General features: G+C 41.5%; 1 protein-coding gene across 1 annotated transcript in view; it reads left to right on the top strand.

The window, feature by feature from the left end:
- Window positions 1-25,378, top strand: part of LOC140199894 (UDP-glucuronosyltransferase 1A1-like) — a 29,514-nt gene extending 4,136 nt beyond the window's left edge. Inside the window, exons 2-5 of the mRNA XM_072262398.1 lie at window positions 7,395-7,526; window positions 12,092-12,179; window positions 14,289-14,508; window positions 23,767-25,378. Of these exons, the coding sequence (XP_072118499.1) occupies window positions 7,395-7,526; window positions 12,092-12,179; window positions 14,289-14,508; window positions 23,767-24,043 (717 nt within the window). The 3' untranslated portion in view covers window positions 24,044-25,378. The remainder of the gene's footprint in view (window positions 1-7,394; window positions 7,527-12,091; window positions 12,180-14,288; window positions 14,509-23,766) is intronic.
- Window positions 25,379-26,986: the final 1,608 nt, after the last annotated feature.

Here is a 26,986-nt window from a genome sequence, read left to right as displayed (position 1 = left end):
CCTGTAAAGCCCGCCCACAGAGAAAACTGATAGGCCTACTTAGCAGGGGTCCCCAACCTTTTTTGCACCGCAGACCGGTTTAATATTGACAATATTCTTGTGGACCCGCCAACGGGGGGAGGGGTGGGGGGTGTTAATCATGACCAGAATATAGGTGATAGGTCAACTATAAGTCACTTATAAGTGGCTAATACACTCAATTTCATTTCTAAAAGGGTTTATCTAATGATTTTAATATTAAACACACAGCGCATATTTTCCTCACATGAATATAGTGATAAGTCAATTATAAGTCACTTATAGGTCAATAGCATCATAGCATTTTAAGTAACGTTTGGATATTAAACACACAGTGCATATTTTCCTCGTATGAACATATAAAATCATTGCAACACACCAATATTGCTGAATCAGTGGGAGCCCTGGGCTTGTTTCCCTGCAGCAAGACGGTCCTATCGAGGGGTGATGGGCGACAGCGATACTCAAAGGGGGTTCCTTATGTCCAGTCTATTCCGCAATTCAGTTTTCGTTGCATTCATTGCAGAGATATGATGTTGGAAAATGAAGCAACGTTTTCAGTACTTCCGTGGCTATTTCAGGATATTCAGCTTTGACTTTGATCCAGAATGCAGGCAGAGATGTTACGTCAAGCATACTTTTCAGCTCGCCGTCATTTGCAAGCTCGAGGAGTTGATCTTTTTCCCGCGCTGACCTGGATGATGCATGGGTAATGACCTCGCATGCATTCAACTTCAACAGTACATGACAGGGAATGAGGAAAGGTGCAGCTGACTTATATCGTTTCACATCGCCAATTCATATTGTTTCCTCGTGGCCCGGTGGTTGGGGACCATTCTTAGCACGAAGAGAGACCAATCAGGATACTCGCACTCACTCTCATAAAAATCGATTTCTGGGATACAGTATTGTATATAATTTCCAGGCGTCAGAGAGCCACTATCAATATGTGGGAAACTCCTGGAACTTCCAGGAGAGGTGGGATGTCTGCACCTCCCACATTCTCAGACATTTTGCCTGTTTGAATAGAGTTGTTGCTGAGCGGAATCGCTTTAATTATTTGGTCTGGTGACTTGTGCAAAACCTTTCACAGAACCTCCCTTTCTACTGGTAAAATCAACTCTTCTCCAATTTTATGGGGCTTTCCAGATTTAACAATAAGCAACTAAATGTGTATTAAGCATGCAAGCTATCATCATTTTGCTGTGAAGAGCTAGCAAACATGTTTTGAAGTGTTTTCCATGTCTGAAAGTGTTCACAAGGTGACTGAAAATAAGCCAAGTTCTTGTTTGCTTAATCAGAGTGTATTCTCTTCAGGTGATTAAGGAGCCTTCAAATGCCCTCAAGATCATTCAGAATGGCAGATTCTAAACGTCATCTCATTGAATGTAATACCCCAATTCACAAGAATTGCATTACTGTGTGATTGGAGTATGGGAATCATACCACCTACCACTGTACTACAGTGGTGAATGCTAAGAATGCACCTAAAATGTGGCCTGGAAATAACATGAGTTCTTCAGTCTATTCTTCTCATGATATGTCAAATACAGAAGTGTCCCATTGATTTTCACAACTAAAATACGTTTTGAGCAAAGACTGAGACCAATGGTTTAACAAGAGATGTGGTGATTATGCAATCAATTATGAGACATTGAGGATCAAACACTTACACTAAGTAATTCATTCCTTAAATTAAGCCTGTAATCCCTCTGCAGTCCCCCTTGTCACTGAGCACTTCCCCCTACTGCCCCCTTTATCTTTAGAAACCCACCACTGCCAAATGGGCAATATTGCCCACTTTGGGAACTAGTGAGCTAAGAGGAATTGAACTCAGAGGGAAGTTATTCATTAATTATATCATGAAGAACTCGTGTAGACTTGTACACAAGTTGGTCTCAAAAAGGGTTGTGAATGATGACCCATACTGAGTGGTGTATCAGAGTGAAAAGCAAGCCAACAGGTTTACTTGTACAGCACTTTTCAAACACAAGGCAGTTCAAAGTGCTTTATATAGAACAAGATATAAAAATCAAGCATCAAATTTCAGACAGTATATAAGTGAATAAAAGCACGCAAAAAATAGATATGATAAATAGAAGTTACACTGCAGGAGATTCTAATTAAAAGTTACTGTGAAAAGAAAAGTTTTAAGCCTTGATTTAAAAGAGCTTAAAGATGGGGCAGATTTCAGATCCTCTGGAAGATTATTCTTGATATGTGGAACATAGCAACTAAATGCTGCTTCACCATGTTGAGGATGGTAAACAGACCCGCCTAGACAATCTGAAAGCTCAGGAAGGTTCATAATGCAGCAGGAGATCAGAGCTGTATTTTGGCCCTAGACCATTCAGTGCTTTATAAACCAGTAGTAATATTTTAAAGTCAATCCTCTGATGGGCAGGAAGCCAGTGTAGTGATCTGAGAACTGGAGTGACAAGTTCTACCGTCTTGGTCTTAATGAAGACTCTAGTAGAAGCACTCTGAATGAGCTGCGGCTGTCCAAGCGATTTTTTACAGAGACTTGTGAAAATGCCATTTTAGTAGTCAAGCCTGCTAAAAACAAATGCATAGATGAGTTTTTCTGGATCTTGCTAAGGCATTAGCCCTTTAACTCTCGCTATATATTTGAGATGGTAGATTCCATATTTCTGAGGCATAACTAGTTTTGCTTATGAGTTGGCGCAGGTCGGACAACGAGAGATTTAAGTAAAGGAGCTCTCACAGAATTTCAGCAGCGCTGTTGCAAGAGGCCTCACGAATTAGCAAAGGCAAATAAAAGTAAGGCAAGGACAAGTGGAGCGCCCATTACGTGAGTTGGGAGGGAGGCTTTGACTCATCAGGCTTGGGCGAGGTAAGTATCTGGTAAGTTTCTTCTTCTTCATTCTTCATTCTTTTCCTGTTAGTACATAATTAGAGCAATGAGAATGGCTCCAGGGGTGGAGACTGTTGTGTTCTTTGTGTGAGATGTAGGAACTTTGGGAGAGCTCCAGAGCACATCGACACCAGGAGCATTGAGCTAAGGAACAGGAGCTGCAGCTTGATGATCTACACCTTCTACAGAAGACTGAGGTAGATAGGAACTATAGAGAGATAATCACCCCTAAGTTGCAGGAGGTAGGACAATGGGTGACTGTCAGGAGCAGGAAGGGAAAAGGGCAACCAGTTCAGAATACCTCTGTGACCTATCCCATCAATAATAAGTATACTGTTAAGGGTTTGACCAACCTGGGGGGGAGCTGCAACAACCGGGTCTTTGGCACTGAGTCTGGCGCTGTGACTCAGAAGCAAAAGGGGGAGAAGAGGACAGCAGTACTGATAGGAGATTCCATAGTTAGAGTAGACAACATGAGTTTCTGTGTGCATGATAGAGATGCCCAGATGGTACATTGCCTCCCAGGAGCCAGGATTAAGGATGTCTTGGATCAGGTCTATGACAATCTAAAGTGGGAGGGTGAGCAACCAGAGGTCTTGGTTAATGTTGGCACTAATGACATAGGTAGGAAAAGCAAGGAGGTCCTGGAGAGAGAATTTGGGGGGCTAGGTAGAAAGATGAAAAACAGGACATCCAGGGTAGTGATCTCTGGATTGCTGCCTGTGCCAGGCACCAGTGAGGTTAAGAATAGGATGATTTGGCAGATGAATGTGTGGCTGAGGAACTGGTGCAGAGTGCAGGGTTTCAGGTTTCTGGATCATTGTGATTTCTTCTGGTCAAGGTATGACCTGTACAAAAGGGATGGGTTACACCTGAACTTGACGAAGAGCAATATTCTTGTGGGCATGTTTGCTGGAGCGGATTGGGAGGGTTGAAACTAATTTGGCAGGGGGATGGGAACCAGAATGATAAGGCTGTTGTTCACAAGCCGAGACAGTGTGCAGTGAGACTGCCAGGAAGGACAGGCAGATGAAAGGGCAAAATTGCAGTCAGGGGGACAAAATTGAAAGGGTGTTGGATGAAAGATTGAATGTTTTATATTTGATTGCATGCAGTATACAGATTAAAGTAGATGGTCTTGCAGCACAGTTAGAGATTGGCAGTTATAATGTTGTGGACATCACTGAGTCATGGCTGAAGGAAGAATATAGTTGGGTCAGCAGTTAGGCTGAGGGGGTGTTGTGACTCTGCTGTAAAAAATGAAATCAAATCCTTAGAAAGAGGTGACATAGAATCAAATGATGTAGAATTCTCATGAGTAGAGCTAAGAAATTGCAAGGGTAAAAAGATGATGTGAGTTATATACAGGTTTACAAACAGTAGCCAGGATGTGGACTACAAAATACAACAGGAGATGGAAAAGGCTTGTCAAAAGGGCAATGTTACGATAATCAATATGCTGGTAGATTGGGAAAATCAGATTTGGTCTGGATCCCAAGACAGAGAATTTATAGAATGCCTTCAAGATGAATTTTTAGATCACCGTGTGGTAGAGCCCACTAGGGGTTCAACTATTCTGGATTGGCTGTTGTGTAATAAACTGGATTTGATTAGAGAGGTTATGGTAAAGGAACTTTCAGGAGATAATGAATTCACCTTGCAATTTGAGATGGAGAAGATAAAGTCAGATGTAGCAGTATTACAGTGGAGTAAAAGGAATTAGAAAGGCATGAGTGAGGAGCTGGCCAAAGTTGATTGGAAGGGAACACTAGAAGTGAAGACAGCAGAGAAGCAATGACTGGAATTTCTGGGAGCAATTTGGAAGGTGCAGGATAGATACATCCCAACAAAGAAGAATTTATTCTAAAGGTGGGATGATGTAGTGGCTGGCAAGGGAAGACAAAGGCAATATAAAAGCAAAAATGAGGGCATATAATAGAGCAAAAATTAGTGCGAAATTAGATGATTGGGAAGCTTTTAATAACCAACCGAAGGCAACTAAAAAAGTCATAAGGGGGAAAAGATTAAATATGAAGGTATACTAGCCAACAATATCAAAGAGGATATCAAAAGTGTTTTTCAGATATATAAAGAGTAAAAGAGAGGAGGGAGGAGATATTGAACCATTGGAAAATGATGCTGCACAGGTAGCAATGGGGGACGAGAAAATGACAGAGAAACTGAATAAGTATTTTGCATCAGTTTTCACTGTGGACACTCTAGCAGTATGCCAGAAGTTCGAGAGTGTCCGGGGGCACAGGTGAGTGCAGTTGTTATTACTAGGGAGAAGATGCTTGGGAAACTGAAAGGTCTAAAGGCAGTTAAGTCACCTGAACCAGATGGACTACTCCCCAGTATCCTGAAAGAGGTAGCTGTGGATATTGTAGAGGCATTAGTAATGATCTTTCAAGAATCACTAGATTCCAGAATTGTTCCAGAAGACAGAAAAATTACAAATGTTACTCCACTCTTCAAGAAGGGAGGAAGGCAGAAGAAAAGAAATTATAGGACAATTCTGACCTCAGTGGTTGGAAGATGTTGGAGTCGATTGTTAAGGATGTGGTTTCGGGGTACTTTATGCACATGGTAAAATAGACCCAAGTCAGCAAGGTTTCCTTAAAGGCCAATCTTACTTAACAAAATCTTTGAGGAAATAAGCAGGATAGACAAAGGAGAATCGGTGGACGTTGTGTACTTGGGTTTTCAGAAGGCCTTTGACAAGGTGCCCCACTTGAGTTTGCTTAACAAGATAAGAACCCTTGGTATTACAGGAAAGATACAAGCATGAATAGAGCATTGGTTGATTGGCAAGAGGCAAAGAATGGGAATAAAGGAAGTCTTTTCTGATTGGTTGTCAGTTACTAGTGATGTCCTGCCAGGGTCAGTGATTTGGATGACAGAATTAATAGCTTTATGTCCAAGTTTACAGATGGCATGAAGCTAGATGGAGGCATGTGTTTTATTAAGGAAGCAGGGTGTCTGCAGGAGGACTTGGATACATTAGGAGAATGGGCAAAGAAGTGGCAAATGGAATACAATGTCGGGAAGTGTACGGTCACACACTTTGGTAGGATTAAAAGCACAGACTATTTTCTAAACGGGGAGAAAATTCAAAAATATGAGTTAAAAAGGGACATACAGCATTCCTTAAAAGTTAATCTGCAGGTTGAACTGGTGGTGCGGAAGGCAAATGCATTGTTAGCATTTATTTTGAGAGGACTAGAATATAAAAGAAAGGATGTAATGTTGAGGCTTTATAAGGCACTGGTGAAGCCTCACTTGGAGTATTGTGAGCAATTTTGGGCCCCTTTTTTAAGAAACAATGCGTTGGCGTTCAATAGGGTTCAGTGGAGATTCATGAGAATGATTCCAGGAATGAAAAGCATATCATATAAGGAGAGATTGATGGCTCTCAGGCTTTTCTCGCTAGGATTTAGACGAATGAGGGAGATCTCATTGAAATCTATCAAATGTTGAAAAATAGAGCGGATGTGGAGAGGGTGTTTCCTATAGTGGGGGAGTCTAAGACCAGAGGGCCTAGCCCCACAATAGAAGAATGGTCATTTAGAACAGAGTTGAGGAGGAATTTCAGAGGGTGGTGAATCTGTAGAATTCGTTACCACAGGCAACTGTGGAGGTCAGGCCATTGGGTGCATTTAAGGTGGAGGTTGATAGGTTCTTGAATGGTCAGGGCGTGAAAGGTTGCGGGGAGAAGGTAGGAGAGTGGGGTTGAGAGAGAAATGAATCAGCCATGATGAAATGGCAGAGCAGACTTGATAGGCTGAATAGCCTAATTCTGCTCCTATGTCTTATGGTCTTATGCTTCAATATGTTTCTAGTATATCATCTACATACCCAGCATTACCAGATAACAATGGCAAAGGAACGCACATAATTTCCTGGACAAATTCTGTACTGCATGGGATTCCACATCAATATCTTACCTTCCTGAGTGACTTGTCCATAACAGATCACACAAATGATTGTCCCACAACTGAGTATCATCAGCATTTCCTGGATAACTATAATGAGATCCAAAGTGACAGAGGTTTCAGTCTGTCACGGGAAGAATGTTGTGCCAAACTAATAAATTAGTAATCAAATGGCGAACTAAATTAAACCCCTCTGCCAACACAATGTCCATCTCCTTTAATTTCCCTCACATTCATGTGCCTATCCAAACATCTCTTAAGTGTTTGTAAAGTATCTGGCTCTACCACACCACGCCAGGCAGCATATTCCAGGCACACACCACTCCCTTGGTAAAAAAAAGACTTGCCCCTCACATCTCCTTTGAACTTAACCCCCCACCCTCACCTTAAATACGTGCCCTCTGGTATTAGACATTTCAACCCTGGGGGAAAGATACTGTCTGTCTACTCTATCTCTGCCTCTCATTAGCTTATAAACCTCAATCGGATCTCTCTTCATCCTCTGAAAAAACAACCCAGACAAATCTTGTAGTTGCTAAATATTTAAAAAGCTTTTTTCCCCTTTCCAGGACCTGGAAGACTTTCTGAACAGTTCTGGAGAACATGGTGTTGTGATCTTCTCCTTTGGATCCATGATTTCTGACATGCCAATCTCGACAGCCAACGTGATTGCAGAAGCGCTTGGTCAAATTCCTCAGAAGGTGATGACAAAAGGAGGCAGATTTTTGCCTGGTCAACACACGCACAGCAAATTTTCACAGCTGTGTACAGTGTAGGCAAGCTAAGTTAGGGTTCATTGTGCTTTAATGTGTCTCAACTCTTTCACCTCAATCAGAGTGAATATTGTTATTTTTAATTTTTAGATTTAAAAAATGAGGACTGTGTCTTGGATTTAATCCACAGGAGTTCGACAACTGTCCAGAGTTCAGTAAGGGATTGTGAAGTGACCCGAGAAGTTAGAGAATGTTCGAGCACGGGGTAGGTCGGTGGGGGGAGGGGGTGGTGAGGGGTTAGGAGTCAACATCATTCTCTGGTCTGAGCCTTTACGGAGTTATCCCATAAGTCCCAATGTCCTGTTCTTCCCCACACCTGCTACCCTGCTTTACTTTGATTGTGAGCTTTGCCTTGCATTGCTACCCTCCAGGCTTGTTGTATGGAGTCCACCTACTAAACTGGTTTGTCCTCGGGGGGGGGGTGATGTATGTGTGTGGATGCTTATGCTTTCAATCCCTTCCCCTGTGTGACAGCCAGATGCCCCATGAGCCTGTTGATCCTTCAATGGAACCGGATCTCCAGAAAGCCATCTCACATGGGAAGTGGCAATTTCAGACCAAACCGGAATCACTGAAGGATGCTCAACGGCTGTGGCTGGACTTGAATGCTCTCACCTCCTACAAAGAGAAACTCAGTGGCATGCAATAGGTGACAACGGAGTTTCACTCCCAGATGAGCTCAACGCTTTTTATGGTCGCTTTGACTGTCACAAACTTCCACAGCCTCGGAAGACTCAGTGATCTTATTCTCTGAAGCTGAAATGGGGGTATCCTTCAGAAGGGTGGGCCTACAGAAAGCATCCAGCCTGGACGAGATGCCTGGCCGAGTACTAAAGACCTATGCTGATCAACAGGCTGGGTGTTCACCTATATCTCTAACCTCTCACTCTGGTAGTCTGAGGTAACCAACTGCTTCAAGCAGGCTTAAATTATACCAGTGCCCAAGAAGAACGTGGTAACCTGCCACAAGACTATAGTCCAGTACTACTTAGATTCATTGTGATGAAGTGCTTAGATGAAACATATCAACTCCTGCCTGAGAAGCAACTTGGATCCACTCCAATTAGCCTACCAGCTCAAGGTCCACAGCAGAGGTCATTTCACTGGCTCTCAACTCAACCCTGAAACATCTGAACAGCAAAGATGCTCTTCATTGAATACAGCTTGGCATTCAATACTATTATCTCCTCAAAACTGATCAACAAACTTCAAGTCCTTGGCCTCAATACCTCCTTGTGCATTTGGATACTTAATTTACTCACTTGCAGACCCCAGTCAGCTTAGATTGACAACAACATCTCCTCCACAATCTCCCTCAGCACAGGGGCACCGCAAGGCTATGTACTTAGCCCCCTGCTCTACTTGTTTTATAGTTTAGACTGTGAGGCTAACTACAGCTTCGATGCTATATTTAAATTTGTTGACGGCACCACTGTTGTGGGTCAAATCAAAGGTGGTGACGGATCAGCATATAGAAGGGAGACTGAAAATCTGGCTGAGTGGTGCCATAGCAACCTCTCCCTCAAGGTCGGCAAGACCTCGGAGATAATTATTGATTTCAGGAGGAGAAAACTGGAGGTCCAAGAGGTCCTCATCAGGGATCAGAGGTGGAGATGGTCAGCAACTTTACATTCCTCAGTGTTATCATTTCAGAGGATCTGTCCTGGGTCCAGCGTGCAAGTGCCATTACAAAGAAAGCACATTTGTGCCTCTACTTTGTTAGAAGTTTGCAAAGATTCAGCACGTCATTTAAAACTTAGACAAACTTCTATAGATGTGTCATGGAGAGTATATTGACCGGTTACATCAAGGCCTGGTATGGAAACTCTAAGGCACCTGTAGGGAAAATCCTGCAAAAAGTAATAGATACGGCCCAATCCATCACGGGTAAAGCCCTCCTAACTATTGAGTGCACCTACAAGGAACACAGTTGCAGAAAAGAGCATCCATCACCCAGGCCATGCTCTCGTCTTACTGCTGCCATCAGGAAGGAGGTGCAGAAGCCTCAGGACTCTCATCCCCAGGTTCAGGAAGAATTATTATCTCCCATCACTAAACTGTTCCCACAACCTGTGGATTCACTTTCATATTCATTGATTGTTAATTGTTATTTTTTCTTTCTTTTTGTATTTGCACAGCTTGTTGTCTTTTGCACATTGATTTTCCATCCTTTTAAGTGTGGTCCTGCATTGATTCTATTGTGTTTCTCGTATTTACTGTGATTGCTTGAAAGAAAATGAATCTCAGGGTTGTATATGGTGACATATAAGCACCTACTTTGATAATAGATTTACTTTGAACTTTGAATGCTACTCATTCCAGATCTGACTTTGGGTTGTGATTTAAAGTCCATGTTTCTCGTGTATTCATCCAGAGGCCCAAGTTTAATACTGAGTTCAGCTGTCATCTTGGAATTTGCCCATTCTCTCTGTGGCCAAGTGGTTTTCCTCCGGAAGCACAGATTTCACGCCACATCCCAAAACTGTGTGGCGTGGCAGCCTCTGCAAAATTGCCCCTACTGGGTAAATTAGAGATGGGATCTGGTGGGAATTGATGAAAATAAATGTTAGCAAGACCAAAGAGGTGATTATTGACTTCAGGAGGAGGAAACTAGAGGCCCATGAGCCAGTCCTCATTGGGGGATCAGAGGTGGAGAGAGTCAGCAACTTTACATCCTTCAGTGTTATCACTTTGTCAGTGCCGTTACAAAGAAAGCACAGCAGTGCCTCTATTTCCTTATAAGGTTGTGAAGACTTGGCATGGCAGCTAAAACTTTGACAAATTTTACAGATGGGTGGTAGAGAGTATATTGACTAGTTGCATCATGATCTGGTATGGAAACACCAGTGCCCTTGAATGGAAAATCCTGCAGAAAGTAGTGGATATGGCTCAGTCCATCACAGGTAAAGCCCTCCCCATCATTGAGCACATCTACATGGAGTGCTGTCATAGGAAAGCAGCATCCATCATTAAGGACTTGCAGCAGCAATACATAATAATAGAAAAAACTGTGAATTACAGTAATTATATATATAATAGTTAAATTAAATAAATAGTCCAAAAATAGAAATTTAAAAAATAGTGAGGTATTGTTCATGGGATTAATGTCCACTCAGAAATTGGATGGCAGAGGGGCAGAAGCTGTTCCTGAATTGTAGAGTGTGTGCCTTCAGGCTTGATGGTAGCAAAGAGAACTGGGTGATGGGGATTTAATGCTGGCTGCCACCCTTTTGAGGTATCACTCCTGAAAGATGTTCTGGATACTACAGAGGATAGTGCCTGTGATGGAGCCGACTATTTACAACTCTCTGCAGCTTATTTTGATCCTGTACAGATCCTCCTCGCCCCTCCATACCAGATGGTGGTGCAGCCAGTTAGAATGCTCTCCAGGGTACATCTGTAGAAATTTGTGAGTGTCTTAGGTGACAGACCAAATCTCTTCAAGCTCCTAATGAAATATAGCCACCGTTGTTCTTTCTTTGTAGCTGCATCTAAATGCTGGTCCTAGGATAGGTCCTCAGAGATGTTGACACCCAGGAATTTGAAACTGTTCACCCTTTCCATTTCTGATCCCTCTAAGGACTGGTGTGTGTTCCCTCGTCTTATCTTTTCTGAAGTCCATAATCAGTTCTCTGGTGTTACTGATATTGTGTGCGATGTTGCTGTAACACCACTCAACTAGCTGATATATCTTGCTGCTGTACGCTGAAATTCTGTCAGCAATAGTTGTATCATCATTAAATTTACTGATATTACAACTATTTTTGGCATTTGAGCTGTGTCTAGTCACACAGTCATGGGTGAAGAGATAGTAGAGCAGTGGGCTAAACACACTTGTCTGAGATGAACCGGTGCTGATTGTTAGTGAGACAGAGATGTTATTTCTGATCCGCGCAGATTGTGTGGTTTTATGGTTAGGAAGTTGAGGATCCAGTTGCAGAGGGAGGTACAGAGCCCCATGTTCTGGAGCTTTTCAATCAGAACTGTAGGAATGAAGGTGTTAAACACTGAGCTGTAGTCACTAAACAGCATCCAGACATAGGTATTTGTATTGTCCAGGTGATCAAGGCTGCATGGAGAGCCAATGAGATTGTATCTGCAATAGGCAGTTTGCAGTAGGTCCAGGTCCTTGCTGAGACAGGAGTTGATTCTAGCCATAACCAACCTCTCAAAGCAATTCATCACAGTAGATATGAGTAGTACTGGATGATAGCCATTAAGGCAGCTCACCCTACTCTACTTGGGCACTGGTATGATTGTTGCCATTGACATGCATCTGATTACGCCTCCAACCTCGTTCGGAATTGTTCCTTTGCTCTTGAGATAATCCTCTGCAAGTCTTATCAGAGGGCAAGGCAATGCTTTCTGTCTATGTCTCAGGTTTAAACTTGATCCCAGGGTCCTGTGTGAGTTCCTCCCGCTGAGCCAGACAAAAATCTAAGGGAATAGATAAAATGTGACTCAGCAGGTGATCTTTGCCTCTCTTGTGACAGGTGGTGTGGAAGTACAGTGGAGAAAGGCCCTCGAAGCTGGCACCCAACACCAAGCTCCTGGAATGGCTGCCACAGAATGACTTACTGGGTAAGGGAGCAACATCAGTTGATAATGTCTTCCCCCATTGGTGGTTGGGTGTGAGAGCTCGAGCCGGTTCATTAGAGGGGTGGATGCCTTTACTGAATTTCCTTGCTAATTGTACTGATGCATACAGTAAAGAAGGAAATTATTTTATTGAGGTAATCTGGGTGCATTCTTGATAAAGAGATCTTACCCCCAGTTTCCTCCTGCAACTAATGCACCTCTGTGCCCCTAAAGGACTTATTTGAGAGAGTGACAGCCAATGGGTCACAGATATATTTTTTTCTGTTTCAATTTGGCCTCTGGGCTCACCCAGAGTTGGGTTGAGTTGTCTGTGAGGCTTAGTACCTGATCAAACCTGGAAAGAAAAGGTTTGTGAGATAAATGTGCCCAGATAATTACTACTACAGCTTCAGAACACTTCTTGAAAGTTATACTTTCCACTTCCTGAGCCTGGGACATTACAATAGATTTTTTTTTCAATGGATGCATACAGTAGTTGAGTGGAAGATTGGCACAGGATGGCATATCCTCAAACACTTCCAATTTGTCCAGCTTGCACATGCTCAATGAAACATCTTCTTCCATAATTATCTCTGCATATAGGATCAGGAGGAGTCCAAATGGAGCTCAAGCCAGTCCTGCTATTCTGTCTGTCCAATTTCATTAACCAACCCTTTCCCTAAAATCCCCTGAAGTCTTGGGTAGTTAAAATCTACCAAAAATTTAAACTATTGATCACTGAAATCAGAAATAAAAACAGAAAATGCTGGGGATACAAAGCAGTAGGAAATGAAGTTAATACTGCAGTTCAAAGACCTTTCATCAAGTTAACTATTGACCAAGTCACTGGACAACAAATCTTTTAAAAAATGTTGCTTCCCCAGAATTTTTTTTTGTTTATGATTGACTGCTTGAAGATGAACACAAATATGATTTCAGACTACTTGTATCACGTAAGAATTTGGAAAAACAACAAAGTAACTTTTATTGAATATAATGTGTTTAATTGCATAATGGTGCTGATGCTTTGCAACAGTTCAACTAAGTTAAAAATATTCTGATAATGATTTTCATTTGTACTCAGTGTCTGAGGTTTCTTGCTTAAGTGTCCAACAATAACTTGCCAGCATTGATGGATTCCAGTTGCCCTGGTATCTTTTCTCTAAGACTGCAATGTCCTGGTGAAACCTTTCACCATGCTTGTCACTAACAGCACCAAGATCTGCAGGGAAGAAGTCTAAATACAGAAATTGAATCTTTAATGACATGTTGTATTTCATGGTTTTATATGCTTGAAGCATGCTTTCAACCAGCTGCATGTACTTTGGTGCTCTGTAGATGCCGAGAAAAATTTCAACAACTTCCTTGAATGCCTTCCATGTGATTTTCTCCGGTCCCACTAGAAATTCTTCAAATTGCCTGTCTGATTTGTGGACCAACGAAAATGCTTTCCTTAATCTTGGCATCAGTTATTCTGGGAAGCATCTGTCTCAAATATTAAAATCCTTCATAAAAATTTTTGTGCCTGGTGATAGCAAATTCCATCCTTACAGTCCTGAACCCAATAATTATTACTAAAACCTGTCCTGTCATGCAGTAGCCACACCGCCCAAGCATGCCCAAGCATGCCTGGACAAGATAGGAAACTTTCCAGGTTACATTGTAGGCAACATTTTAATTGACTTGAATTATGAATTGAAATAATAAACATAAGTTTGTTTTAAAAATGGTGTGTGATAGGGAAATTTCATGGTGATTTTCATGATCAGTCGCCCAAAATTCATAAGATACATCTAAAGGTATTCAGGAAGCAAAATCTTTGTTGTCCAGTGTACGTATCAGTTATCATTTCTGGAAGCGTTTTTCAAGTTTTGACCACTTTCAATGTGTCCAAGTAGTATTACCTTCACTCTTGAGAAGTTAGGCTGTAATTTTCAAGTGTAGTCATAAACTCTGCTAATAGTTTCTCACAATCCAGTTTCACAAGAAAATTGCTTTGAGGTGTTAACATTGGAAGCTCTTCTTCTGCAGCACATTGCTGAAGGAGGTGGATTCAAGGTTGATTAGGGAATGATGGATTCATTTCTTGTTTTCCATTGTTCTGTGTACTAGCACATCCCAAAACACGAGCTTTCCTGACTCACGGAGGGGCACATGGAATCTATGAGGCGATCTGCGCTGCTGTACCGATGGTTATCATTCCTCTATTTGGAGATCAGCGAGAAAACATGATGCATATGATACATCAAGGGGCAGGGATTGGTTTGTCTTTGCAAGATATTAACTCCCAAGATCTCGTGGAAGTAATTACAAATGTTATCAATGATACCAAGTAAGTGACATTCTCACAACTTTCAGCTACATGAAACCTTCAAAGTCTTCGTGCTTGCCTTGAAAACATCAAATAGAGCAGATATTTCTGGTTGTTGTGAAAAAGCTTCACACAAGCTTTTTACAGAGTTTCTATCTTTAACATACACTCTGTGGCCACTTTATTAGGTTCCTCCTGTACCTATTAACGTGACCACTGATTATATGTTCATGGTCTACTTCTGCTGCAGATGATCCACTTCTGGATGCCACTGTTGTAGCATGTTTTTACTTGAATTGCTGTCACCATCCTCTCAACTTGAACCAGCCTGGCTTTTCTCCTCTGACCTCTCTCATTAACAAGATGTTTTTGCCCACTAAACTGCCACCTTCATGATATTCTTTTTTTTCTTGCACCATTCTTTGTAAACAACAGAGACTGTTGTGTGTGTTGTGTGTAAAAGTCCCAGGAGTTCAGCAGTTTCTGAGATACCCAAATCAACCTATCTGACACTAACAATTATTCCATGGTCAAAGTTTCTTACATCACATTTCTTCCCTATTCTGATGTTTGGTTTGAACATCAACAGGACCTTTTGTCCATGTCTGCATGCTTTTATGCATTGAGTCATTGTCACATAGTTAGCTGACTAGATATTTGCATTATTGAGCAGGTGTACAGGTGTACCTAATAAAGTGGCCACTGAGTGTATCAAGACCCACACTGTATTTTTTATACAACTTGTACTTTTTATGCAAGTTGGAAAAGCATAAAGTTTTCCCTTATCTTACGTTCTCATTCATCTTGCGTTAATTGGATGCTTTAATCCCCAATTCAGGTGTATGATTTCTTCTTACTTGCTAAAGCCTGAATCTGGATGTGGGAGAAGTCCTTCCAGAACGGACCTCTTATGTGCATTGAATGAATTAAATTATGCATTGGTGAATGTGCATTTCAACACTGTGCAATACCAAATATTATAACACAGACTGCATGAAGTAAGATAAAATGTAATCACATTAAAAGAAAGTTGTCTTTAAGCAAAATTAATTTAAAACCAGACATTTCAAGGTTGCATAACACTGCCAACGATCAAGGCAAAGTTAGAAGGTTACATTCCTGATGAAGGGTTTCAGTCCAACATATCGACTGTATCCTTTTGCATAGTGCTGCCTGGCCTGCTGAGTTCCTCCAGCATTTTGTGTGTGTTGCTTGGATCGGCAGAATCTGCAGATTTTCTCTTGTTTACTATGGTAGACTAACAGCCTCTATCTCTGAAGTCCGAACATTGAACACAGAACAATATAGCACAGTGCAGGCTCTTTCGACCACAATGTTTTGCCGGCTTTTCAACCTACTCCAAGGTCAATCTAATCCTTCCCTCCTAGATAGTCCTCCATTTTTCTTTCATCCATGCGCTTATCTAAGAGTGACTTAAGTGCCCCTAGAGTACCTGCCTGAACCACCACACCCAACAGTGTGTTCCATGCAGTCACCACTCTTTGTGTAAAAAAAATTGTCTGACATCCCCGTCCCCCGCCATACTCTGCTCCAATCAACTGAAAAGTATGTCCTCTTGTATTAGCCTTTGCCGCCCCAGGCAAAAGGTCCTGGCTGTCCACTCTATCCATACCTCAAATTATCTTATACACTAGGGGTCGCCAACCCATTGATCACGATCGACTGGTCGATCTTTGAGACTTTCCCAGTAGATCCCGAAGAAAATTCAAAAATAAATACACAAATACTGTTGAAATGTGAGCATTATCAAAGTAATACTAATTAGGATAATGGTAATATAGCAATATTTTCGCTAAAAAGCTGTTTGTAAAGAGAGATTGTTTCCGGGTTACGGGGGTTTAGTTCCGTTCTTTCTGCCCAGTGCGCATGTGTGTAGTTCCCCCGCCATGCACCGCGTTTTCAGCGTAGCCTGTGCTGCATCAAAGTGACCAATCAGATTAGATAAGAGTACAGACTGTCGCAAGCATCAATATACAGCAGTGGTCCCCAACCTCCGGGCCGCGAAGCATGCGGGAGTGCAGCGGTAGTCAGGATGCACACAGCACATCTTTAAGAAAAAAAGCCGAAATAAACAAGCTAATTAATTAGGTGAATGTCGGCTCAGATCAGAGGCAACGCAATCGGCACTTGCTCGCGATATCCTGATAGCAAAGCGGAGGCTCCATGAAAGAAGGCGAAAACATACAAAGGGAAGAGGAATTTCTATTTACCTTGGTGAAAGACAAGTGTGTATGTATGTTGTGCCACCAAACACAAGCACTGACTAAAAGAGGGAATCTGGAGCGGAACCACAACACCAACTACCAGAAATGTAAAGACACCTACTCCCCAGAGAGCGCAATTCGTGCCTGGAAAGTTGAGCTGAAATCGGGGTTGAAGGCCCAGCAATCGTTTTCCACAAAACATGCTGCTCAAAATAAGTCTGCTATTGAAGCATCATTTTGTGTAAGTCACCTTTTGGCTGAACACAAGAAGCCTTTTACAGATGGCGGTTTATTCAAGGAAGCAATGGTCATTACCGCAGAGACTGTTTTAATGACTTTAAAAACAAAAACGGTATCACAACCGCAATACATAATGTACCGCTTGGCCCTGCAACAGTGACAAGGAGGGTAGAGTCACCGTCAGAGGACGTGAATATTTTTCACTACAGTTCGATGAATCCCTGGATGTAATGCAAACAGCTCAGCTTGTTGTATTTGTCAGAATGGTTTTCCAGAATTTTACAACAAAGGAGGACTTCCTCGCTCTTTTGCAATTAAAGGAAAGAACGAGAGGTGAGGATATTTACAATGAGTTTAAAAAATATGTCCATGAAAATGACCTCCTCGTTCATAAACTGGTGGCAATTACTACTGATGGGGCCGAGCAATGCACGGTGTGTGCATTGGTTTTATAGCACTATAAGACAGTGCCTACTTCGGGTCAATTTAGCTATGTGAAATTGCATTTTCACAGATGAAAATGATTAAATCTAAGTACAGGAGCTGACTTACTGACAGACACCTCACTAGGGTTGCCAACTTTCTCACTCCCAAATAAGGGACAAAAGTAGCAGTCAAATCCTGGGACACTTGTGTTTACCCCAGGAAAGACTACCATGACCATGAAGCTTTGCGCGGGTACCTGTGTGCGCATGCGTGTATGTGCTGATTTTGTTTTAACCCCACAAATCGGTTTTGGCTTAATTTTCATTATTTCTACTTTATATAGGCTGTGTGTTTATCATCTCATTCCTGCTTTTAGTATATGTTAGTGTTATTTTAGGTTTTACGTGTTATTTGGTATGATTTGGTAGGTTATTTTTTCGGGTCTGGGAATGCTCAAAATTTTTTTTCATATAAGTTAATGGTAATTGCTTCTTCGGCGTAAAGTATTTCGGCACGAAAGGTTTCATAGGAACGTTCTATCTTAGCGGGGGAAATACGGGACAGTTAGCAACCCTACACCTCACAGACTGTCTCAGACTGGCTGTCTGTAGTTATGAGCCAAATTTCAGGGAACAAGCAGAAAGTATTCAGCCCCAGTCATCACACTGAGTGCAACGGTCAATTTTTATTCATTTATTTTTCATGTTGAAATAAAATTAAATAATGAAACTTAGAATTAAAGGTGTGAAATATTGTAATATTCTTAAAGAAAGACAACTATGGCCTGTTTGATATGCTAGTTACAGTGTTTTCTTGTTTGAATGAATTTGAAAGTTTGACAAAAGTGTTTTGTGTAATTCAAATACAATTAGCCCAAATAAAAGGCCTCAAATTGGAAGTACAATCTGAGCTGTTTTTTCTCTAAACAATTTAATAGGTAGATCTTGCCTTTCACTGAGGTCGAGGTAGGGGATCTTGGGCTTAAAAAGGTTGGTGACCACTATTATACACTCTTATCTGATTGCCTTTATCTTCTCTGTTCCAAAGAGAAAAGCACCAGCTTGCTCAATCTTTCCTCATAGGAGATGTTCTCCAATCTAGAGAGCATCCCGGTAAATCTCCCCATGCCCTCTCTAAAGGCTCCTATAATGAGGCAACCAGAATTGAACACATCACTCCAAGTGTTGCCTAAGCAGTTTTAGAGAGCTGCAGCATTATCTCACGACTCTTGAACTCAATTCCCCTACTAGTTAAAGGCTAAAACACCATACACACTCTTAACCACCCTCTCAACTTGTGCTGTAACTTTGAAGGATCTATGGAACTGAACCCCAAAATCCCTCTGTTCCCCACACTGCTAAGAGTCCTGCCATTAACTGTCCACTCTGCCTTCAAGTTTTGCCTTCCAAAGTGCACCACTTCACACTTTTCTGGATTGAATGCCATCTGCCACATCTCAGCCCAGCTCTGCACCTGGTCAATGTCACATTGGTAACTTTCTCCACTATCCACACCATTGGCCTTCATGTCATCTGCAAACTTAGTAACCCCCATCCCCTTCCACTACCTCATCTAAGATATTTATAAAAATGACTTTAAAAAGGGGTGTCAGAACAAACCCCTGTGGAACACCAGGCAGAATATGCACTGTCTACCACCCTCTGCCTTCTATGGGCAAGCCAGTTCCAAATCCATTCAGCCAAGTTTGCTTGGATTGCATGCCTTCTGACTTTATGATGGGAAATCTTGTTGAACACCTTACTAAAATCCATATACACCACATCCAAGGGTCTACCTTCATCAATTTTATCACTTCTTCGAAAAAGTCAGTCAGGCTCATGAAGCATGGCCTACCCCTCACAAAACCATTCTAACTATCCCTAAACTGACAATGTTTCTCCAAAGCTCATAATTCCTATCTCTAAAAATCTTCTCCAATAGTTTGACAATACTAATGTAAGACTTGGTAGTCTGTCATTCCCATTATTATCCCTATTACCTTTCTTCAACAATGGAATGATGTCTTCCATTTTTTATACCGTCTTCTGGTACTGCTCCTGTGGCCAGTGAGGCCACAAAGATCATCAGCAAAGGTGCTGTAATCTCATTCCTCGCTTCCTGTAGTAACCTGGGATATATCCGGTCGGACCTGGGCACTTACCTATCTTTATGTTTTTCAAAAGTTGCAACACTGCCTCTTTCCTAACTGCAACATGCTTCAGCCTGTTTTACACAAACCTCACACTTGGCAAGTTGCCATATTTCATCAACATTTTAAAAGCCACAGAGTGATCCCGTACTTTTAATCAATTCCAATCCAAAATTTAACTTGCACTCAAATTTTAAAGAGGCTAAACAATGGAAAAACTTAACCAACCCCACTTTAAGCTAACTTCAATAGGCTACAGACCAAGTGCTGGAATTAGTACTTTGGTTGGCATGGGTACCATGAGTTCAAGGTCCTGTTCTATGTTGTATGTGATTTTACTATGGTAAGACTTTAAAACAAAGGAATGCTATATGTAATCACTCATGCAAACACATGCATTTACATACCCACATATCAACTAGAATTTCAGCAGCCCTCTTTCCCAGTTTCCATTCTTTAATCAATGACCCAATACTAATAAGAAAAAACAATTGCTCTACAATCGCGGACTATGACTCTCACAAAAACGCTCACGTTCCCAGGGGCACCCTTCATTTCACATTTATTGCCTGTGGGAGATGAGGTTCTTCATTTCTCCTTTGGTATCACGCACTTTTCCAGATTTGGGTTTACTTATATTCCTTGCGTTTTTCATATTAGTCTGCCATGTTTGAAAGCACAAAATCATTTAATTCATGCCAGTTATCACTGAGATTAAGATCAGACTAAGTCCAAACAAATGTGACAGCCAGTGTGATCAATGTGTAGGGAAAGCTAATTGTTCTGCCTTCACATCTTTTGAATTTAGTGCAGGAAAAATGTCTCTTACTCCTGCAAAGTAAGTTGGCTACAGTCACTCTACGTGATGTGTTCAGAGGAACTTTCTCATGACTTCAGACAGATCCTTATAAAGGCTCTCACTTACTGTGACTTTTAGCTTGGAACCCTTGTTTTTGTTATTTCCCAGTTACTTCCATTTCTCTTCCTCCCTTGGGCTGTCCCATAAACACACAAGGTTTGAGCATGAAAAGTCATAATCAAATCTTTTTTGTCTGGATCTCAGTGATTCTGTTGCCAGAAATTAACTTTGATGGTTGTCCCCTACTTGTCTAGCTCACCGATTCAACTTAGATGAGTGATCTCACTCTGTTAACCTTGCCCCCTCCCTTTTTCTTCTACTTCGTCTTGGTCAAATGTTTGCCAGAAATCCAGGATACCCACATGAAATACAATGAAATATAATGTGAACTGTGTCTCCACACATCACATCTGGAATCAAATTTATTATCAACAATCCCCTGACAATCTGTACACATTTCAGGTTGGTTCGATCTGTAAAGTGTTACAGTAGATACATGTGTTAAGGATGTACAAAGGCAGGGGAAATGGAAGGGACAGAAAGAAGAAGATTACAGTAAGGTAGAAGATGTTATAGTGCACTGTAAGTACAACTGACCTGGCTGCTGAATATCACTCATTACTCATTAAGATATAGAGCTTAAAGCCAACAAAGTCTTTATTTCTGCTATTTGTTTTGTTTGCCTAGACTCTGAGTAAACGCTAGACTTTGGTATCCTGTGTCAGCCATGCTTGGTGTGCTTTTACAAGCTGGTGCCAGGAGTTCAAACCTATTACATTTATAACACCAATCTGATTTTATAGGCAGACAAAAGTTTTGTAACTTTTTTGATAATCCGTCTGAAGCACTCATATGATCTGCGGTTTTCCAGACTCTCAGGTTGCCATGGTTACCTGAGTTCCTGCCAAAACTGCCTTTAATGCCATTGAGCAAAACACTTGCTTCATGTCTTGTCTTATTTCAATTGTAACAGCAGTTCTTGTTGCCTTCTGAATAGTAAAGTTAAGGGATAAAGAGTTTAGCCTGAATCTGTTCATCACTTAATCCTAACACTGACCTGTGACCTAATACCTTGTTGGAATTACAATGGATGACTAAAATCTTCAGATTGACAATGTGATCCCCAGTTGTTTCCTCTGGCATCTGGTTATGAGCACTGAAGTTATTTGGATATTTCTGGATTGCAATGTGCTCTCAACAATCTTTCCAAATGGATGTCCACTGCACTTCATAGTGCCAACAAGTTCCCTGTGGTGCATAAATGATAGTCTCTGCTAGGAATATCATTTCCCTCCACTCAGCACATTTTGCTTTTCAGCATTTTCATGCATAGCCTCTACAATGTACAAGAACATGCCAAGTGCTCGAAGTAAACATTAAATCCACCTTTGGCTTTATTGTCAAAAGCTTTCCAATATAACTTAGTTTTGCAGTTATTGCCATAATTTTACAATTTTATATGTCTTATTTTCCACGACTTTCTAAAGGAATTTCTAAATACAGCAGATTCCTGTTAATTGAGACGCATCAGAACCAGTGCATTCTGGCCCAGTTAGCTGAAGTGTCACGGAAATAGGCAAAAAAGTATAAAAAAAGACAAACTGCTGTTTAACTGAAGAACAAATTATGTATTTAAATGAAATACATAATAAATTAGAACATCCAAAACTATTACAGTACTATAAAGCTGTGTATTAATTCCAAATAGTTACTGATCAACAAATTCATTCATGTACACTAATGTGTTCTTTTGATTGACTGTAAATGAACAAAATCAATACAGACACCCAGAGCAGATAGTGCACTGCCTCCATTCATTGCTTTGGACAAAAGTACCCTCCAAATCTTCATTTTAATGGTAACATTCAAGATGATTGTTAATACCTTCAGATTCTTTCTAACTTAATTGAAGGAGTGAAATTATTTCATTTTCTCTCCCAGCCATTTCTGGTACCTCCAAGCCTGAATGCTTGAAACTACAGTGAGCAAAGCAGTTCTGAATTGTTATACTGTTTATTAGTCTCCAACCATCAGAGAGAAAAATCACTGCTTTTTGAACACAAACACGCAAGTGACGCTATTTAAAAACTGTTCGTTCTAAGCACGGTTTAGTGTCTAGTGGCTACACAAGTGCATACAACTGAAGCTAGTTAGAAAATGTTTGGCAACAGTCATCTGCCCCAATTAAGTGGCATTGTTCCACAGTCCCAAATCCCAGCTATTTTCTTAATTAATTCTTGTTATTTATGAGTTGTGCCAAATATGTTGCTGCTCCAATTAACTGATGGCCCGATTAAATGGAATCCACTGCATCCCATCTTCATTACTAAAGCATTGTTGATTCTTCTGAATTCTTACTAGAGCACAGTGATACCATCACTCATTTATTCATTTCAACACAGCTACAAGAAAACACATTGAACAGTAGAGTGATGCAGCTGGTTGAGGGATTCCTAGCTCCAGCAACCTGGGTTCAATCCTGACCTCGGGTGCCAACAGTGTGGAGTTGCACATGCGACCATATAGATTTTCCTTGGATGATTTTGTTTCCTCCTGTATCCCAAAGATGCGAAGGGGTTGGTAGATTAACTGCCATGTAAATTGATGAGTGGCAGAATCTGGGAGAGTTGATGGGAACATGGGGTGAGTAAAATGGGATTAGTGCAGGTAGGTAGGTAACCTTTTCAAAATGGGCACAGTGGAGACAAAGAAAGTGGAAAAGCTTTACACAAAAGTGGGAGGAAGACTTTTTCATTAGACTAACCTTGCAGTCTGCTGGCTTATCGTTGAAACCAACCACTAAAAAGAGAGAGAGAAATATGAAAGAGAGTTGAGCTGAAGATGGAACAGGTGAATGATGAAAATTGGAATAAAATTGCGAGTGTGGATTGAGAACAAAAAGCAGCAGTGATATAGTCATCATTGTACTGGAATAAGTGATAAGGGGAGTCACTTGAGTAGTCCATGAACATTCCTCGTGTTGTACAAAACTCAGATCTGCAGAACATCACACGAGGAGGTGGTGGTGAGAAGGGACTTCATGTCCATGGTGAGAAGGTGAGCTGGGAAATGTTAAATTGGTGGAAGGCCCTGAAAGAGATATGGAAATGGACTGGAAACAGTATCATCTTGTGGCAGATTTTGAGTCTAAATTCCTTCTTTTACTTATGCTATATCCACAATTGTAGTATTAGTTTGATGAGTGTGGTATCCGGACTGAATTATAACTGCAGTGCCAGGATCAGTAATGCCATCAATAATGCTGCATTCGCTGGCTAGATCCAAAGAGGTCTTCTTGCTTCAAGGACTGATTACATCTGGTTCTGAGAGATCTTCAGTGGGAACCATTGTCTTAACAGTGCAATAACTTTATGTTTCAGGTACAAGGAAACCATGATGAAGCTGTCTTCGCTGCACAAGGATCACCCGTTCAACCCACTGGAGCTCTCTGTCTATTGGGTTGAGTTTGTAATGAAGCACAGAGGTGCCAAACATTTGCAGACTGCAGCTCAAGATCTGAATTGGATCCAGTTCCATTGTTTGGATGTCATCGGCACCCTTCTTGCTGTGACCTTATTATTTGTCTACCTAGTGACCAAGTGCTGCTTAGTCTGCCTACGCAAAGTGAAGGGCCACAGGAAGAACAAACTTGACTGAAGAGCCTTCTTAAGATGAGGCTTCTCCAGGGCATCTGATTGTCCAAAGCCCAAAACTTTCCCCCACTGTCATATGGTGGACTCAAATCATAATTTTCACATCCCGCCCCCTTCCATTTGTAGCTATACCTCCAACATCCAAGTTTTGCTTTGCATTTCTCTCTCAAAATGCCACTCTCCCCTTCTCTTGTTTTTCCTTTAGCCTCCCTTCCTGCCAGCTTTTGGAGTCCCCCCTGAATACCTACCAACAGCTCAGTGAGGACTGATGTTTATAACTGCTGCTGTGAAGCTCCTTCAGATGTTTCATATTGTTTGAGATACTGGTGAAACACAAAATTCTGCTATAAGACCATAAGACATAGAGCAGAATTAGTTCGTTTGGCCCATGTAGTCTACTTCACTATTCAATCATGGCTGATTTATTTTCCCTCTCAGCCCCATTCTCCTGCTTTCCCTTGTAAGCTTTGATGCTTGTACTAATCAACCTCCGCTTTAACTGTATCCAATGACTTGGCCTCCGTAGTTGTCAATGGCAATAAGTATCATTATTACTGCTGCCCCACTAATGGCAAAAGCTCATTAGCGGGGCAGCAGTATGGTCGCATTGTTTATTCCAGGGACCAGCTGATTGCGCTTATGCCGGCCCGTTTAGCGAACAGAGCGGCGGACACCCTGGCTGAAATCTGGAGGAAAACACACAGAGGATGCAGAGGGGGATCACAAAAGCGAGGAAAGAGGACCAGCTCGAGACAACAGAGACTTATGGAGAAGAGGAGTTTGGTGGGTAATAAAATGGATGAGTTGACCGCTCTAGCCAGGAATCAGAGAACATTTCGGGAGTGCAGTGTTATGTGTTTTACTGAAACGGGACTGCACGAGGACATACCCAATCAAAACTTTGCCATGGAGGGCTTCCAGACCATTCGGGCTGACCGGAAGTGCACTGAGAGCGGTAAGCGTAAAGGAGTTGGGGGCTTGCTGTTCTGGTTAACAACAGATGGTGCAATCCTGGTCATATTACGATGGAGGAACGTGTTTGTAGACCGGATATTGAACTCTTTGCCGTTGGACTCCGGCCATATTCCACCGAGATACAACACTGGACGTCACGGGAGGTTGTTCCTGCCTGTGGCCATCGAACTTTGCAGCTCCTCCAGTGGAGGGTCAGACACCCTGAGCCAATAGGCTGGTCCTGGACTTATTTCCAACTGGCATAGTTTGCATATTGTTGTTTGATTGTTTGTGGGTTTTGTATTACCATATTCATGCTCTATTCTTGGTTGGTGCGGCTGTAGCGAAACCCAATTTCCCTCGGGATCAATAAAGTATATCTATCTATCTATCTACCTGGACTGTAGTTATGTTAATGAGTTCTGTTCTCAACAGAGGTTCTTATTTAAGGCATTAATGCACTCCTAACAAGAAATCAGCAGCAAAGTGCTCCAACACAATGTATTCTGGGAAAAATAAGCAATATTCTCCATTTCTCAGTCCACAACAACACCATAACCCCCACACTGCCCTTGCAATAAGCAATAGTGTTCTGTTAGCTTTTAACTATTTGCCTTATCTGCTTAATAAATTTTTATGAATGATGCACGAGGACACCTAGACCCCTTTGCATCTCAGAGCTCCGCAATTCATCGCCATTTAAATGATATGCATTTGTACCAAAAAAAATCCTGTCAAACTGGACAGTCACACATTTTCTTGCATCGTACGAGGGGTGATTGATAAGTTTGTGGCCTAAGGAAGAAGGAGTCAATTTTAGAAAACCTAGCACATTTATTTTTCAACATAGTTCCCTGCTACATTTACACACTTAGTCCAGCGGTCGTGGAGCATACGGATCCCTTCTTGGTAGAAGTCGGCGTCTCGGACCTCCAGAAAGTGGTCCACAGCAGGGGTGATTGATAAGTTCGTGGCCTAAAGTAGAAGGACATGAATTATTAACTTCAAACTTCCTGCATAATCACTCGAAGAGTTGAACTGCACGTGCATGTAACGAGAGCTGTATAACTCATCTCCTTCTACCTTGGGCCACGAACTTATCAATCACCCCTGCTGTGGACCACTTTCTGGAGGTCCAAGACACTGACTTCTACAAAGAAGGGATCCGTATGCTCCATGACCGCTGGACTAAATTTTTAATGTTGGTGGGGACTATGTTGGAAACTAAATGAGCTATGTTTTCTAAGATTGACTCCTTCTACCTTAGGCCACGAACTTATCAATCACCCCTGGTATACCTTTTGCAATATCATTGTCCACTCAATTAATCTGTCTCTATCCTCTTCTAGCTTCAGGTGAACTCAAAGCAATCGTGCAATCTTTCATGAAACGATTAAAATTGCTTGATTAGTTTATAGCTTTATAGACAATAATGTTTGTTTTAGTCCTAAGTTTTCTACAGGCCTATTGTAAACTTGATTCCAGGTCTAAAGATACCAAACACAACTGGGCAAAGTTTCTCAGAGAATGTAAGCAATAGGAAATTTGTAACCTAGAGTGAATTGTGGAATATTACATCACATTAAACAGAGTACTGTATATGTTCATTGGCTGTTCCTCACAAATGCAAAATGTGTTCAGTTTGATTTGCTGGCAAAATGACTGGTTCCATCTTGCACTGCTGCCTTTACTGCAATGTTAGAATATGGATTCCTATTATGGAGACAGCAATGATAGGGCTCTTACCTTGCCATTAGGGTGTTACACTTTCTTCCCATTGGGAATAATGCCCCATTGCAGTACAGGGGCCATGTTGCGCAGTCAGAGATGCTGCCCATTGGATGAGGCTTTGAACTGGCCTGCCCTCACGAGTCAATCTGAATGATCCTAAATCATTATTATGAGAACAAATGAAATCTTCCTGCCTGATAGTTGATATTAACTCAACGTCACAAAATCGGATCAATTGGTGGAATGTCGATCGCTTTTTCCT

This window comes from Mobula birostris, chromosome 6, assembly GCF_030028105.1.
Source record: "Mobula birostris isolate sMobBir1 chromosome 6, sMobBir1.hap1, whole genome shotgun sequence".
Lineage (NCBI taxonomy): Eukaryota > Metazoa > Chordata > Chondrichthyes > Myliobatiformes > Myliobatidae > Mobula > Mobula birostris.
The sequence above is the reverse complement of the archived record's forward strand: the minus strand, read 5'-3'. Positions and strand labels throughout refer to the sequence as shown.